Source organism: Erpetoichthys calabaricus, chromosome 7 (assembly GCF_900747795.2).
Source record: "Erpetoichthys calabaricus chromosome 7, fErpCal1.3, whole genome shotgun sequence".
Lineage (NCBI taxonomy): Eukaryota > Metazoa > Chordata > Cladistia > Polypteriformes > Polypteridae > Erpetoichthys > Erpetoichthys calabaricus.
The window spans coordinates 191,886,607-191,905,438 of NC_041400.2; the positions used below are offsets into that span (position 1 = coordinate 191,886,607).

An 18,832-nucleotide genomic window follows, 5' to 3' on the forward strand; every position below is an offset into this window, starting at 1 on the left:
GATATTTTCTGGGCACACTTTGGGCCCATTAGTACCAACTAAGCATCATTCCACTACAGGCGCCACCGCGAGTGGCAGCCTTTCCAGCAGCTCCGTGTATGACTTTATCTTTCTACCTTTTTATCTATTTAACTGATCACTCCTACCACTTTCTTTTATGTGGACTCGTTCCCTGGACACTTTTTACTACTTGGAGATGTATTTTTACACGCTGAGACTCGTCTATTCAGATAGTCAACTTCAAGCGCTGAGAACAAAGGCCTGTGCCGGTGTGGTTCCCTATTTACCTGACGAGGTAAGAAGGTCGTATCGTGGCAGCAGAGCCGGCGCTAAGCTAAAAGCGAGGCGGCTTGCGAGAAAGCGGCATTACAAACCTTCAGTGCCTTCTGTGATCCTGGAAAATGTGAACTCACTACCAAATAAGATTGATGAACTGGCCGCACTGGTGAAAAATGTCAGGACCTACAGAGAAGGCAGTTTGTTGTGCTTTTGTGAAATGTGGCTAACAACTAACATCCCAGATGCTAACGTGGAGCTACCCGGGTTTAGCACAGTTAGAGCGGACAGAGACGCAAATACCTCCGGGAAGCGGAAAGGAGGAGGACTTGTTGTCTATGTGAATACAAGGTGGTGCAACTCTGGACATGTAAACGTTAAAATCTCCTCTTGCTGCAGGGACATCGAACTGTTGGCCGTTAAGTCTGCGTCCCTATTACTTACCCAGAGAGTTTGGACACGTCATTGTTGTTATTGTTTACATCCCTCCTCGGGCGGACGTGGAGATGGCAGGTGACATCATCCATGCCGCTATTGCTAAATTACAAACGCAGCACCCCGAGGCACTAATAGGTGGAGACTTTAACCATGTGACGCTGGACAAAATATTACCTGTCTTCTCCCAGTATGTGGATTGTAACACCCGGGGAAATAAGACTATTGATTTACTGTATGCAAACATTAAAGACGCACACAGTGCCACCCCGCTGCCTGCGCTTGGGAAAGCAGATCATAACCTGGTTCTGCTTCAGCCTCACTACAAACCAAGAGTGAGGGTCCTACCTACAACCACACGCTCATTCAGGAGGTGGTCCCCTGAGGCAGAGCAGGCTCTGAGAGACTGGAACTACAGACTGGGATATCCTGCAGGGGTCACATAGTAAGAACATTGAGGAGGTTGTTGACTGCACTACTGACTACGTCAACTTCTGTATGGACATCGTAGTTCCAGTAAGCACAGTACGCTGCTATGATAACAACAAGCCACGGATTACAAGTGACATTAAGGGTCTTTTGAACCAGAAGAAAAGGGCTTTTAAAGGCGATGATCAGCATGAGCTCAAATGCGTGCAGAAGGAACTTAGAGTCCAGCTCAGGGCGGCGAAGGAGCAGTACAGGAGAAAGCTGGAGCAGAAGTTGCAGAATAACAGCATGAAGGAAGTGTGGGATGAGATGGAAGATCATCACTGGCTGCAGCTCGAAGCGGGGAGCCACCATCAAGAGAGATGTGGAGAGAGCAAACCAGATGAACAACTTCTTTAACAGGTTTGACCACCCTAACCCACTCTCACCTTGGAGTACTGCACTCTCCACACATCCTTCTGCTGATACCAGTATAGTTTCTCCCCCACCCACAATTACAGCAGCCCAGGTAAGCAGAGAGCTGAGGAGACTTCGTGCAAGCAAAGCAGCGGGCCCAGATGGAGTATCGCCACGACTGCTGAAGGTCTGTGCATTGGAGCTGGGGGGTCCTCTACAGCGCATCTTCAACCTGAGCCTGGAACAGGGGAGAGTCCCGAGGCTTTGGAAAACATCTTGTATCACCCCAGTCCCAAAGATATCACGTCCTAGTGAGCTGAACAACTTCCGGCCTGTTGCTCTGACATCACATGTGATGAAGACCATGGAGAGGCTGCTGCTTCACTACTTGAGGCCACAGGTCTGCCACACCCTCGACCCTCTGCAGTTCGCATACCAGGAGAAGGTGGGAGCGAAGGATGCCATCATCTATATGCTACACGATCCATCTCCCACTTGGACAGAAGCAGAGGTGCAGTAAGAATTAGGTTTCTGGACTTCTCTAGCGCCTTCAACACCATCCAACCTCTGCTCCTCAGGGACAAGCTGACAGAGATGGCAGTAGATTCATACCTGGTGGCATGGATCGTGGACTATCTTACAGACAGACCTCCGTATGTGCGTCTCAGGAACTGCAGGTCTGACATTGTGGTCAGCAACACAGGAGCGCCACAGGGGACTGTACTTTCTCTGGTCCTGTTCAGCCTATATACATCGGACTTCCAATACAACTCGGAGTCCTGCCACATGCAAAAGTTCGCTGACGACACTGCTATCGTGGGCTGCATCAGGAGTGGGAAGGAGGAGGAGTACAGGAACCTAATCAAGGACTTTGTTAAATGGTGCGACTCAAACCACCTACACCTGAACACCAGCAAAAACCAAGGAGCTGGTGGTGGATTTTAGGAGACTCAGGCTCCTCCTGGACCCCGTGATCATCAGAGGTGACTGTGTGCAGAGGGTGCAGACCTATAAATACCTGGGAGTGCAGCTGGATGATAAATTAGACTAGACTGCCAATACTGATGCTCTGTGCAAGAAAGGACAGAGCCGACTATACTTCCTTAGAAGGCTGGCGTCATTCAACATCTGCAATAAGATGCTGCAGATGTTCTATCAGATGGTTGTGGCGAGCGCCATCTTCTACGCGGTGGTGTGCTGGGGAGGCAGCATAAAGAAGAGGGACGCCTCACGCCTGGACAAACTGGTGAGGAAGGCAGGCTCTATTGTAGGTACAGAGCTGGACAGTTTAACATCTGTGGCAGAGCGACGGGCGCTGAGCAGGCTCCTATCAATTATGGAAAATCCACTGCATCCACTGAACAGGATCATCTCCAGACAGAGGAGCAGCTTCAGCGACAGACTGCTGTCACCGTCCTGCTCCACTGACAGACTGAGGAGATCGTTCCTCCATCACACTATGCAACTCTTCAATTCCACCCGGGGGGGTAAACGTTAACATTATACAAAGTTATTGTCTGTCTGTATACCTGCATTGTTATCACTCTTTAATTTAATATTGTTTTTTGTATCAGTATGCTGCTGCTGGAGTATGTGAATTTCCCCTTGGGATTAATAAAGTACCTATCTATCTATTTAAATGCCACAGCCTACCTGAGCATTGTTGCTGACAATATTTTGCAGCCAGGAATATTATACGGGTGGCTGCCCCAAACCTTTTAAAGTGTGTCGACCTTTCCAGGAGGTCAGGATCCTGCCGGCTACAACACTGTAAACAGGTTTGGGGAAGCCACCCGTATAATATTCCTGGCTGCAAAAGGCTTTTGAATAGCACAGAGATATTCACAATACTGAGTCCAAAACAGAACTGGTGAAGGTTTGTCAAGATGGCGGCTTTAAGGGATCAGACTGGAAGTGATGTAAGGGAACCGGAAGTGGTGTTCTTCCGACGTCAGTCTGGGCGCCAGAACTAGAAGTGACGTCATGCTGAGTGCCAGAAGTGACGTCATCTGCTCTAAATCAGACAGGTTTTCCCGCGGCTGGTCTGTAGAGATAACAGGAGGTTTAGTGAACCCTGCCACCTCTTGGCCTGGCGTGGAATTACCTTTGCTTGGTCCATACAACGTCCTCCGACTTGCACGTGTGTGACAACTGGTATGGCACACGACTAACATATAATACTCCATTACCTAGTGGTTTTTCACTCTGCATTTAACATAACAATTGAATATTTTCTATAAGTGGTTTTAAAAAATGTATGATAACTAAAGATTAATTTGAGGGAGTGTTTACCACAACTGAAAGGCTTTTGTTTTTCTCTTTTGTTTTTTTAAGAGCGTCTCCTTACATTCTCTGGGCAAACACAGTAGGGGATGAAGCATTTCCTACAATGAGTGTGTGCTCATGTCAAAGATAGCTGCTGCTTCAAGCTTTTTATTATTTTTTTTTTTTTTGAACTTTTTCTTATCATCCTGGGCTAAGAAAAGCTCCGCACATATATAGAAAGAATTGATCTTTTGTCTGTTTCATGTGATCTCCCACGGGCCCCGGTGCTCACTTGGCTGCCGTGCAGAGGGCGCTCTCCGCATCGTGGATGTTCTCCTCCAGCCGACGTATGTCCTGATCCCGCTGGGACAGCTGTTTTCTGAGCTGACGCACGGACTGATCTTTCCTCCTCAGCTCCATCTTTGCCTCGGAGAGACTCTGAAAGCAAAACACAAAGCTTGTCAGCCCCTAAATCGTAACCTCTCTCTGCGTGCTATTGGCAGTTCAACTACAAAGCAGTGAAGACAATGATGGCAAAACCGGTCCTTGAGCTATCAAGCGTTACACCATTGGGCTCTGTGTTCTTGATCAAAGCGTACCTCGACAAATGAAAAATAATTAAGATTTCCTGGTAGAAACTCTTGCACATCAACAACTTTATCAGCAGCTAATTTTATTAGGAGGAAGAAGAAGAACAAGAAGAAAAGTGGCTTGGTGTCCCCTGGCCTGACACTATCAAGAGGTCAAACACTGCATGTCATATTCCAGGCACCGTTACTGAACCTGCAGTTATTGGTATTTTTTATTTATCTTTTTTGCTTTTACACGTAACACAGTCATTTCACTAGAGAACACTTGTTATGGAATTAATAATTGATAAAAGAAAAAGAGGACATCTCTTCCCAGCAGTTTAGTGCTGTATGAATTATGAACTGCGTGTTTACAGAGTGACAACACTTTCAATTTGTCATGCTGAGTTGATATCAAATGACAGATGTCACTGAAGTGTGCAAAACAGCAAGAGAGGAGGAGGAGGTAAGGAGCGGGCAATGATACAACGCATTGCTGCACCCACCACATAACGAACCAACTCAGGGTGCCAGATTGGCACCCGAGCGCAGCCGTGCAACGGGTGACACCTCAGCACCACACAACTTCAGATGGAATGGAACCAGTGGGAGGTTTTTTTAACAGTGGCTGGCATGCCAGTTCTGCCACCAACCCCCAGATTTTTCCCTGCAGGTTGGAAGGCCTACTTACAGGGCTGGATGCAGATTAACGTCATACCCAGGACAGCGCAGGGACAGACTACAACTATTATTCACAATGTGATTTTAAGACCAGCAGGTGTCACGTCATGCACGGTCCGTTTAAATGGTGGGAACACCCCTCTCTTGTTGGACGCTGGTGCTACTATGACCCTCTTAAATATGCACACATTTTTATGTTCCATGGTCCTCTCCGCACCTCCCACTACTGCCAATGGTTAGGGTGACTCTCAAATCTCCCTGGTGAGTTCAGTCCACCTCACTGTTCTGCATGGCAAAGGTGTTCTGCCTAATTTTGATCTTTTGAGGTTGCACAAAAAGGGGCAAATCTGACGGGGCTAGGTGTATTTCCTGTACTGGGATTTTCTATCTGGGATAAAAGTGGCGGAATGGTAGTGCTGCCTCACAGTTAGGAGACCCGGGTTTGCTTCCCAGGTCCTCCCTGCGTGGAGTTTGCATGTTCTCTCCGTGTCCGCGTGGGTTTCCTCCCACAGTCCAAAAACATGCAGGTTAGGTGCATTGGCAATCCTAAATTTTCCCTAGTGTGTGCTTGGTGTGTGTGTGCCCTGCCTGGGATTTGTTTCCTGCCTTGCGCCCTGTGTTGGCTGAGATTGGCCCCAGCAGACCCTCGTGACCCTGTGTTAGGATATAGCGGGTTGGATAATGGATGGTGTGAAAAGGACACCGTTTAGTGCCCAACCCAGCACAGACTAACACTGAGGTACATGTAAAAACACAGAGACTTTATTTCTTTCTTCAGGGCACATCTTCCCCGTGAACCCCCCAGCCACAACACAATCCCAAGTACTAAGCATAACACAAATCACAACCCTCCTTCTGGCACCACCACTCCTCCTCTTCCTCCCGATTCTGGCCCTGAGTGGTCGTTGCCGGTCCTTTTTATAGCCCACCCGGAAGTGCTTGATCACCTGTTCCTGATTGCACTTCCGGGCGGGGCTGCAGAGTTGTCCAGGCTGGCTCCGGGATCCATGCAGCACCCCCTGGCGGCCACCCCAGATCCCCACAGGGTTGTGGAGAACTCCATCTCCCATGAAACCCTGTGGGAAACTTAGGCACCATAATAATTCTTGGCATTTATATAGCGCTTTTCTCACTACTCAAAGCGCTCAGCAATTGCAGGTTAAGGGCCTTGCTTAAGGACCCAACAGAGCAGAGTCCCTTTTTGGCATTTATGGGATTCGAACCGGGAACCTTCCGATTGCCAGTGCAGATCCCTAGCCTCAGGGAGGCTGCCACCAAGCATCCCTGAGAGAGGTACTGACGAGCCCATGGCTGCTCCCCTGGAACATAAGTAGAAGGGGCATCCCGGCCAGACATGGGACCCGGCTGTCTGCCACAATGGACAAAACGGGCATGCAAATCTTGCAGGTAACCTCACCATAGCAACAAAAATGGCCAGGACTCTTTAGAGTTTGGGTTGCCTCACTGCCTTCACTCACCAGCCTTTACTCAGTCCCATTGTCACCCCAGTTATACAGCCACTTCAATGCATCCCACTGACCTTCCAAGACGGGGTGCCAACTGACCAGCTGCAGCGGCTAGCAACTGGCATTATTCAGCTGGTGAATGCCTCCTCATGGGTCTTCAACCTACTGTAAGTCATCATCTGGTGTCTTGTGCATCTGTATAGATCTGCATGCAGTAAATAAAGCTATAATTCCAGACAAATGCCCACTTCAGTAGAACTCATGGCATAGTTTTATAGTTCCATCTTGTTTTCTAAATTGGATCTTGGACTGGGCTATTTGCAAGTGCCCCTCCACCCCATGATGGCATGTTTCGTTACACAAGAGTACCATCTAGCTCATGTTCAGCACCAAGCAGCCTTCAAGTAGTCACATCCTCAGTGCTTGCTGGCATTCCTGGAGTGGTCTTATACTACTAGGATTACATTGTTGTACATGGGCCCACCACTGCTCTTCATGACAAATGTCTTCATTGTCTTCTTGGCTCTGTCTAAATACAGACTCACATTGAATGATGAGATTTGTGTCTTTGCAGTGCCATAGATAGAGTTTGTTGGATTTCGTGTGACAGCTGCTGGCATATCTCCACTCCAATCAAATGTTGATGCAATCCACACTGTTCCACAGCCTATATCTGCTGCTGAGGTGGCTTCCTTTCTGGGCATGGCCAGTTACTATTTGGAGTTTTTACCCCAGTGTTCTGTTATGACTGCATCACTGTGCCAGCTCCTGAAGAAGTAGGAGCCATGGGTGACTCCTGCCTGTGCCAGGGTTGTTCACCTCCTGAAGTCACATCTTACCTCCCCTCCGATTCTACCCCACGTCTTCACTTCTCTCCAGGAACTCAAGGAGTACTCTGAACAAGACCCAGTACCCACCTTATCAAGAATGGTTGGCCTCACACAGTACCCAAAGAAGAAATGCAGGTTAAGGGTCTTGCTCAAGGGCCCAAAGAAGTAGAGTCACTTTTGGCGTTTACGGGATTTAAACCGGCAACCTTCCGATTACCAGTGCAAAACCCTACCTCCGAGCCACCACTCCACCCCAAAACAGCAAGACGCAGGCAAACCCAGATGTGATCGTTTTGCCAGATTTGTTTTTGTTACAAACTCCAAGTATTTGATTTGTTGAAACTGATAAATGTGCACATCAAATGCCAGGGCTATTAGGCCACTTACAGCCAGTTATCAGGGGCAAATATGCAGCTTTCATTGGACACCTTGCTTAATCAGAGTGTTGGCAGTGCAGCGAAACATACAAGGACTGAATTAGTACATTAGAAAAATCGTGATGAGAACAGGCTCATCCAACCTATTCACCGAGATGAGTGGGGACTGTGGACCCCCAGGCTTGCTATTGTGTTGTATACATTTGTTCAGTCATTAGCTTTTTCTGTGCACCACTCACTGTATATTTTGTACACATTCACTCTTTTGTGCTAATCGCTGGAGACTTTAACCATGTGACGCTGGACAAAACATTACCTGCATTCTCCCAGTATGTGGACTGCAACACCCGGGGAAATAAGACTATTGATTTACTGTATGCAAACGTTAAAGACGCATACAGTGCCACCCCGCTGCCTGCGCTTGGGAAAGGAGATCATAACCTGGTTCTGCTTCAGCCTCAATACAAACCAAAAGTGAGAGTCCTAACTGCAACCACACGATCATTCAGGAAGTGGACCCCAGAGGCTGAGAATGCTCTGAGACAATGTTTTGGAACTACAGACTGGGATATCCTGCAGGGATCACATAGTGAGAACATTGAGGAGGTTGTTGACTGCACTACTGACTACATCAACTTCTGTATGGACATTGTAGTTCCAGTAAGAACTGTACGCTGCTATGATAACAACAAGCCATGGATTACAAGTGACATCAAGGGCCTTTTGAACCAAAAGAAAAAGGCCTTTAAAGACGGTGATCAGCATGAGCTCAAGCGCGTGCAGAAGGAACTCCGAGTCCAGCTCAGGGCGGCGAAAGAGCAGTACAGGAGAAAGCTGGAGCAGAAGTTGCAGAACAACAGCATGAAGGAAGTGTGGGATGGGATGAAGATCATCACTGGCTGCAGCTCAAAGCGGGGTACCACCATCGAGAGAGACGTGAAGAGAACAAACCAAATGAACATCTTCTTTAAACAGGTTTGACCACCCTAACCCACTCTCACCTCGGAGTACTGCACTCTCTACACATCCTTCTGCTGATACCAACATAGGAGAGACATCCCCACCCACAATTACAACAGCGCAAGTGAGCAGAGAGCTGAGGAGACTTCGTGCCAGCAAAGCAGCAGGTCCAGATGGAGTATCGCCACGACTGCTGACTGCTGTGCATCAGAGCTGGGGGGTCCTCTACAGCGCATCTTCAACCTGAGCCTGGAACAGGGGAGAGTCCCGAGGCTTTGGAAAACATCTTGCATCACCCCAGTCCCAAAGGTATCACGTCCTAGTGAGCTGAATGACTTCCGGCCTGTCGCTCTAACATCACATGTGATGAAGACCATGGAGCGGCTGCTGCTTCACCACCTGAGGCCACAGGTCCAACACGCCCTCGACCCTCTGCAGTTCGCATACCAGGAGAAGGTGGGAGCGGAAGATGCCATCATCTACATGCTACACCGATCCCTCTCTCACTTGGACAGAGGCAGTGGTGCTGTAAGAATTATGTTTCTAGACTTCTCTAGCGCCTTCAACACCATCCAACCTCTGCTCCTTAGGTACAAGCTGACAGAGATGGGGGTAGATTCATACCTGGTGGCATGGATCGTGGACTATCTTACAAACAGACCTCAGTATGTGCGTCTCGGGAATTGCAGATCTGACATTGTGGTCAGCAACACAGGAGCGCCGCAGGGGACTGTACTTTCTCCGGTCCTGTTCAGCCTATATACATCGGACTTCCAAAATAACTCGGAGTCCTGCCAAGTTTGCTGACGACACTGCTATCGTGGGCTGCATCAGGAGTGGGCAGGAGGAGGAGTATAGGGACCTCATCAAGGACTTTGTTAAATGGTGCGACTCAAACCACCTACACCTGAACACCAGCAAAAACCAAGGAGCTAGTGGTGGATTTTAGGAGACTCAGGCTCCTCCTGGACCCCGTGATCATCAGAGGTGACTGTGTGCAGAGGGTGCAGACCTATAAATACCTGGGAGTGCAGCTGGACGATAAATTAGACTGGACTGCCAATACTGATTCTCTGTGCAAGAAAGGACAGAGCCGCCTGTACTTCCTTAGAAGACTGGCATCCTTCAACATCTGCAGTAAGATGCTGCAGATGTTCTATCAGACGGTTGTGGCGAGTGCCCTCTTCTACGCAGTGGTGTGCTGGGGAGGCAGCATTAAGAAGAAAGACGCCTCACGCCTGGACAAACTGGTGAGGAAGGCAGGCTCTATTGTTGGCATAGAGCTGGACGGTTTGACATCCGTAGCAGAGCAACGGGCACTCAGCAGGCTCCTATCAATTATGGAGAATCCACTACATCCATTAAACAGTGTCATCTCCAGACAGAGGAGCAGTTTCAGCGACAGACTGCTGTCACTGTCCTGCTCCACTGACAGACTGAGGAGATCATTCCTCCCCCAAACTATGCGACTCTTCAATTCCACCAGAGGGGGTAAACGTTGAACATTATTCAAGTTATTGTCTGTTTTTTACCTGAATTTTTTATTACTCTTTAATTTAATATTTTTTGCTGCTGGAGTATGTGAATTTCCCCCTGGGATTAATAAAGTATCTATCTATCTATCTCTATCTATCTTTTGGGTTATTGGTTTTAATTTGTTTTGTTTGTCGTTTCTGGTGGGCATGACCCTGTTTGTTGGGCACCTTTAAATAAAAACACACGCTACCTTCCTGGTGTCTGCGTCTGGTGGTCTTATGTCTCTCTCTCTGATCCTCATTGGTCATGAACTACAAGTGTGTAGTCCGGTGCCCCCTTTCACATTTCCACAGGGTGTCACAAAAAGGAACACGTAATCCAAAACAAACGTTAAATGAAGTCAAAAAGAACAGAATAAGAATTTGTAACCTGAATACACAAATAAGAATTAGGAGTCTGAAATCACAGAAAATGTAGGGGACCTTGGCAGCGAAGAATGACATTTAAATACATACAGTGGGGCAAAAAAGTATTCAGTCAGCCACCAGTTGTGCAAGTTCTCCCACGTAAAAAGATGAGAGAGGCCTGTAATTTTCATCATAGGTACACCTCAACTATGAGAGACAAAATGAGAAAAAAAATCCAGAAAATCACATTGTCTGATTTTTAAAGAATTTATTTGCAAATTATGGTGGAAAATAAGTATTTGTTCACCTACAAACAAGCAAGATTTCTGGCTCTCATAGACCTGTAACTTCTTCTGTAAGAGGCTCCTCTGTCCTCCACTCGTTACCTGTATTAATGACACCTGTTTGAACTCGTTATCAATATAAAAGACACCTGTCCACAACCTCAAACAGTCACACTCCAAACTCCACTATTGCCATGACCAAAGAGCTGTCAAAGGACACCAGAAACAGAATTGTAGACCTGCACCAGGCTGGGAAGACTGAATCTGCAATAGGTAAGCAGCTTGGTGTGAAGAAATCAACTGTGGGAGCAATTGGAAGACATACAAGACCACTGATAATCTCCCTCGATCTGGGGCTCCACGCAAGATCTCACCCCCACCGTGGGGTCAAAATGATCACAAGAATGGTGAGCAAAAATCCCAGAACCACAGGGGGAACCTAGTGAATGACCTGCAGAGAGCTGGGACCAAAGTAACAAAGGCTACCATCAGTAACACACTACGCCGCCAGGGACTCAAATCCTGCAGTGCCAGACGTGTCCCCCTGCTTAAGCCAGTACATGTGCAGGCCCGTCTGAAGTTTGCTAGAGAGCATTTGGATGATCCAGAAGAGGAATGAAACCAAAATAGAACTTTTTGGTAAAAACTCTACTCGTCGTGTTTGGAGGAGAAAGAATGCTGAGTTGCATCCAAAGGACACCATACCTACTGTAAAGCATGGAGGTGGAAACATCATGCTTTGGGGCTCTGTTTCTGCAAAGGGACCAGGACGACTGATCCGTGTAAAGGAAAGAATGAATGGGGCCATGTATCGTCAGATTTTGAGTGAAAACCTCCTTCCATCAGCAAGGGCATTGAAGATGAAACGTGGCTGGGTCTTCAGCATGAAAATGATCCCAAACACACCGCCCGGGTAACGAAGGAGTGGCTTTGTAAGAAGCATTTCAAGGTCCTGGAGTGGCCTAGCCAGTCTCCAGATCTCAACCCCTTAGAAAATCTTTGGAGGGAGTTGAAAGTCCGTGTTGTCCAGCGACAGCCCCAAAACATCACTGCTCTAGAGGAGATCTGCATGGAGGAATGGGCCAAAATACCAGCAACAGTGTGTGAAAACCTTGTGAAGACTTGCAGAAAACGTTTGACCTCTGTCATTGCCAACAAAGGGTATATAACAAAGTATTGAGATGAACTTTTGTTATTGACCAAATACTTATTTTCCACCATAATTTGCAAATAAATTCTTTAAAAATCAGACAATGTGATTTTCTGGATTTTTTTTTTGTCATTTTGTCTCTCATAGTTGAGGTGTACCTATGATGAAAATTACAGGCCTCTCTCATCTTTTTACGTGGGAGAACTTGCACAATTGGTGGCTGACTAAATACTTTTTTGCCCCACTGTAAATTAAAAAAAAATCTTGGAAGGAGACAGGACGTGACATGTATGCATTTTTTGCAAAAATACTGTTAAATAAACACCTCCCGAAAATGAAAGTTGTCCACAAACACAAAAGTCCATTCACACAGGATCGCAGCGTTAAACTGAAGGCAGTACTCTTGACCAACAAATAAAGGGGAGAGGTGGGTCTTCAGTTAAAAATGCGCATTCCTGTGTACCCTGACTATGCATGGCAGCAGTAGGTTTTAATAATGGAAGCATGAGATAGAGCGAGGTTGGGAAAAAAATAAGCTAAAGTCATAACCAGATGAGCAAAAATCTGGTAAACTAAACCTAGAATGTAAGACAAACAATCGTAGTTGAAGATGGGAGTTTGTCGAAAGCCAGAATAATGCACATAACTAAAAATCAAAAAAAGTAATCAAATGATCAATCAGCATCAAAAGAAGGGGTGAGGGGGGGCGTCAACAGGTGGGGAAAGATGGCGGACCAATCAGGAAGAAAGAAGATGAACGGGAACTGATAAGGTAGGGGATCTGACATCTCATTGAATATTGAAAACTGAAAGGCCTATGGTGACCGACACTAGACAACAGCAAACAATATTAAAAAACTAGCCATGTGCGCCCAACTACGTTGGGCGTGTTAAAGTTGTCTGTGAAGGGCTCCCTGTTTAAACGCGGCTGCCAGTCGTGAACTGGGCCCTTCGTCGCACAGCATTATGATTTTTTATAAGGGAAACAAAATTACAAAAGAAAACCCTTGGACATTGATTCGATAGGAATGGCCTACTCGGAATCACTGTCCGAATTGTAATTATGTGGTGGTGGAGGAGCATTTCTGCTTCTTTCCGTTCACAGTCCGTCTCATTTTCACGACGCTGTCGTTTCCTCTCACGATCTCTTCTCAACCTTTCTCCAATCTCACAGGTTGCTTTGTGGCAATCCAAAGAGTAAGGCAATATACACGGAGCAATGGTTATAAAAGGGGGACACATAGGTATCCGGGCTCTTTAAAGCATAAATAGGGATCACTTCACTGACATGTGAGCAAGTCACGGTACAACTGTGAGACGTGCAGCACTCGCCGGCTACAACGTAACAATAATAATTTCCGGAATGTGCTGTTACGTTGTCATTCATTTTTCCCACTGTGTTTCTTTCATTCATATGTTACGTAGGCACGTACCTTTTATCTTCGGCAATCTCATTCTCTAACCAGGCCTCAGGAGCTAACCAGCGTAACACTGTCCACCACCCCTTTCGTTATTCCGGCACATCGTTGACATCCGTGAGTAACAACAACGTACTAAACTGGAAGGTGGTCAACGCATGCGTGGAATTCGCGGACAAACAAAGATCAAGATCCAAATGAAGATTATATATAAAGATTAGTTAATTTAAAGCACAACAATTTGTTTAGTTTGAATGTCTGTGTTTTGAGGTGTGACTGGAGTACTACAGTCTTCAGTAGTATAAGCCTGGAGGAGATTCTTAATGCAATGCCTATGTTTTAGCTGTCTCTCAACTGCCATCTAGTGCTTCTTCTAATTCATTCGCGGACAAACAAAGATCAAGATCCAAATGAAGATTACATATAGAGATCTTTCTTTACTTGTGTTGCATAAACCACATGTCAAGATTTCCAGGCATAAGTTCAAAAGGTTTCTTGCTAAAATATGGTTACATAAACACCTCTGGAAAATGAAAGTAGTTCACAAACAGGAAGTCCATTCACATGGGATCGTGCTTTTGAATTGAAGGCAGGACTCTTGACCAAATAAATAAAGGGGAGAGACGGGTCTTCAACTTAAAATGTGTGATCTCGTGTATCCTGACTGTGCATGGAAGTTTTTAATAATGGAATCGGGAAACAAACTCGAAGTTCAGGAAAATAAGCTGAAGTCGTAAATGGGTGAGCAAGAAACGGGTAAACTAAGCCTAGAAAGTTAAGACAAACAATCGTATTGCAAGAGGGGAGTCTGCCGAAAACCAGAATAACGCATGCAACTGGGCCAAAATGAGAGGCAAACTTCGTAGTCAGGAACAGAAAAGACATCAGAACCCAAAAGTCGATGGTGACCAACACTGGACAGAATCAAACCTGTCCATGAAAACAATCTCATGTTACACGTGTCACCTAATCCACATCCATGAAAAAAAGGGAATAAAAAGACAACCTCACGTAACTGGCGTCACATAGTCCACAGCTCTATACAGTCGCCAGGCCAAAATGTGTAAAACCGATGCATTTTTTTAAATAAACAACGTTAAAGAGTTACTTCCTGAATTAGCAGCAAGTATGTACAGTAATCAGTAAACCCAAAGACTCATAGGTACGGAAGATAAATTGTGCCAAAATTAAATGCAATCCAACATGTTAACTACTTTGAAATGCAATATATATGCAAGTGGGCTATTTAATTTTGGTATGGTTTCATTGTGCCATAATTTAAAAAAAAAAACATCAATGAAATAATTGATTGGTTTTTCGCTACGGCACACAATTTTCTTATCAGTTTGAAATGCACTTTAATTTGTATCTATAGACCACATGACATAACAAAGAAAAATGGACGTTTTGCCTAGCAGGAGATCAAGTGTATTGCATTACAATCCGAGACCACACTTTGATTGTGCCACAACTCAAAGTGATCAAATGACCAATCAGCCTCAAAAGGTGGGGCAAGGGGGCGTCGACAATTGGGGAAAGAGGCGGTCCAATCACAAGTGTGTTGAAACTCAGAAAGAAGGTGACCAGGGAGTTGATAAGACAGGGGATTCGCCATCTCTTTGAATACCTGGAAGCAGGCGATTTAATATTTTATTCTCTTGTGTCGAAAGAACAGGAAAGCTATCAAATATCTGGATATCACAGAGGGCCTGAATAAAAAGCTATGAAGAAAACAATCCCGGTGACGCTAACAAATGTTTCACTATATTCAGTGGGCTAACAGCCCACACCTCGAAAATTCAGCCACACTGATTAATTCAACGTGTATAAAAAGAAAACATCTTTCGACAAAGCAACTTGAGAGTTAATTTTTTCAGTGAGACCTAAAACATCGCCGTTTCAGTTAACCGTTCCACAGTCCATAGCGACTAAACTTATGCTTGTGCCAGAATACAGAAACATTTAGTAGAAGTCCACCTCTCTCCCTGACTGCTGACGCCCCAAGTGTCCCATGTTTTGATGCTGATTGGTAAATGTGATTACTTTTATTTTTGGCACGAGTAAAGCGTAGTCTCGATTTGAAATGCAACACACAGGGAGCAGTCGCTAAATGATACTTCTGCTTTGCTTTTACTTACGATATGTGATTCATAAACATAAATTATAGTGCAACACAAACGAGAAAAATTGTGTGCCATAGTAAAAAACCAATTGATTATTTTGTTGATATGTTTGTAATTGTGACACAATAAAACCGTCCTAACATTAAACAGCCCTCCTGCATAATGTATGAACTGCATTTCAGACAGGAGAGGAGAATGAAAACAAAACCGTGTGCCATTATGAACAACGCAGCACATCCTCTCTGTGACACAACAACACTGAGGACTTTCAGCCAGCGAATCATTCAACAGACAGATGTCAAGAAACACGACGGGGGGCTCCTTTATACCAACAACAATACATCTGTAGAGGGCCTCACTGGGAATGGGGCTGACAAGGCTCAAGTTTGCATTCTGGTGTGTATTTGAGAGGAATTAGAAGTTTATCATAATATATTTGTTTATTAATGGAGTTTCTGTAAAAAGCCACAACTTGTTTCAGGGAACACATGAAGTGCAATCTACCTACGTATTATATAGTGCCTGTCATATCGATCTCTTTATGTATTATATAGCGCCTGTCATATCTATCTCTTTATCATTGCATTATATAGTGCCCATCATATCTCTCTCTTTATCTATGCATTATATAGTGCCTGTCATTTCTCTCTATGTATTGTATAGTGCCTGTCATATCTATCTCTTTATAGATTGTATAGCGCCCATCATATATCTCTCTTTATCTATGCATTATATAGTGCCTGTCATTTCTCTCTCTCTCTCTCTCATGTATTATATAGTGCCTGTCATTTCTCTCTATGTATTGTATAGTGCCTGTCATATCTATCTCTTTATGTATTATATAGCACCTGTCATATCTATCTCTTTATCTACGCATTATATAGCGCCTGTCATATCTCTCTTTATGTATTATATAGTACCTGTCTTATCTCTCTCTTTATGTATTATATAGTGCCTGTCATATCTCTCTCTTTATGTATTTTACAGTGTCTGTCATATCTATCTCTTTATCAATGCATTACATAGTGCCTGTCTTTTATCTCTCTCTATGTATTGTATAGTGCCTGTCATATCTATCTCTTTATGTATTATATAGTGCCCGTCATATATCTCTCTATCAATGCATTATATAGTGCCCGTCATATCTCTCTATTTATCTATGCATTATATAGTGCCTGTTATCTCTCTCTCTCTTTATTTATTATACAGCACCTGTCATATCTATCTGTTTATGTATTATATAGTGCCTGTCATCTCTCTCTCTCTATGTATTCTATACTGCCCGTCATATTTCTCTCTCTTTATGTATTATATGCCTGTCATCTCTCTTTCTATGTATTATACAGTGCCTGTCATATCCATCTCTTTATCAATGCATTATATAGTGCCCATCATATCTATCTCTTTATCTACACATTATATAGTGCCTGTCATCTCTATGTATTATATAATGCCTGTCATATCTCTCTCTCTTTATGTATTATATAGTGCCTGTCATATCTATCTCTCTGTCTGTATATTATATCATATCTCTCTCTTTCTCTCTCTATTTTAACACTACATTAAATTGTTACGGCCATTTTTTGCACAACAGCGCCACCTTCTGGGAGATGGGGGACAGTGCATCACCTTACCTTAATGCAGAGCCATCCATCACAGGTGCTAACCACTGCATCACCTCAACTTATCATAATTCATTATTCCAAAAGATTCACAACAATAAATGAGGAGAGAGAGAGAGAGGGGGCGGGGGGGGGGGGGCATTGGGGGAGAGGTGGTTTGGGAGAGGAGACAACTTATAAAGCTAAACAACTTTCAGGAATGCCATGGCTGTTTGAAAGTGGTGGTATAAAGCCTTATCTTCACAGTATTTGGCAGTGCCTATACTCGTTCCCACTCCACTGACTTGAAATCCACGTAAACAAAAATGTGGAAGGCCTGTAGCAGAAGTATGTTAAGAGAGAGTAAAAGAAATCAACAAGAATACAATCCATATAACAGAAAGAGAAAGGAGAGCGTGCGTATCACTCCTGAGTGTAAAAGCGCCTGCAGCTCCAGCCAGTTATTAGCCTCCTGAGCTCACAAGCAATATTAAGTATCATTACACTCTATGATTGGCTCCATCTGCAATATATTTTTATATAGGAATGTAGCAAATGTAATTTAGAACGCTAAATAAAGTGTAGAGGTTTATGAACCATAAACACAACTGGGTTCTCCCACGCTCCCTGAACAATGCCACAAGGAGTACCTGCTTAAGAAAACCGCGGCAAGTACATCTGCCCATCAAACTACTGCCGCGCACATTACTCATTTTTGCGGCTTTAGTTCATAAGGAAATAAACAAAAGAACATTTAAAAATAAAGTGCGAAGTATGATATATGTATGCTCCAGATATCTTAAAGGAATTATTTGTATAAAGGAACACCACAAATCAGGGTTTCCCCTAGAATATTCTTATTAGTGTGTAGCATTGTTTGAATAGGGGCGGTGGGTTGCTGCTCTTGAACAGTTGGAACCAATCAAAAATGAAGCAACGGTCACCATACATAACTGAATTATGTAAAAAAAAAAAAAATGTCTCATTTGCAACAAAAAAAAGGAATACAGACACATTTTGAATCAAATTTTAATAAAAGAATACACAGAAAACCTGCACATATTGAAACCCGCTCACAAAAGGCATGCAATAATTTAAGCAGGTCACATGACTTGTTAAAATAAGTGGCCGTTGTTTGGTTTACCTTAAGTCTCATTCATTGGTCTGGAGAGCAGCCCAGTAACCGCTTACTCATTGGCTAACATTGCAGGGGGAATAGCAACAAAACGCGAGCATTGAGAGAGGCCTGAAAATCGAATGATCAGAAATATCAAAAAAGTGAGTGAAAATTTCATTAAGGAGAGAATTTGCTTTGTAATCGTGCCTATCTGAGAAGCCGTGCCAGTACTAGGTCATTTTGTGCCCTAGGTCAAGCTTATTAGTGCACCAATCAACTGTTCGGTAGCCAACCCGTGTGGTTGGGTCCCCCCGCTCCCCTTATGTTCCGCGCTTTAATGGTGCTGAGATGCTTCAATAAGCAAAAGGTCAATTAGCTCATACGACTTCACATACAGCTGCTAAACAATCCTGAAGAACTCGAGTTGTGGCAAACCGCTATGAATGGTTTATAAAAAAAAAAAAAGACAGGAGGCAGGTATTAAATTCAAATGACCCTTCACGTTGGAGCCGGTTCAATTTTTGTTCACGAGAGCATTTTCCAGTGATGGTTTTAACAATATTTTAGTAAAA

At 44.5% G+C, this 18,832-nt stretch overlaps 1 protein-coding gene across 1 annotated transcript in view; it reads right to left on the minus strand.

Moving 5' to 3' along the window:
• Positions 1-18,832, minus strand: part of LOC114654975 (coiled-coil domain-containing protein 171-like) — a 510,202-nt gene that overhangs the window by 169,565 nt on the left and 321,805 nt on the right. The window contains exon 21 of the mRNA XM_028805855.2: positions 4,094-4,239. Coding sequence (XP_028661688.1) covers positions 4,094-4,239 — 146 coding nt within the window. The remainder of the gene's footprint in view (positions 1-4,093; positions 4,240-18,832) is intronic.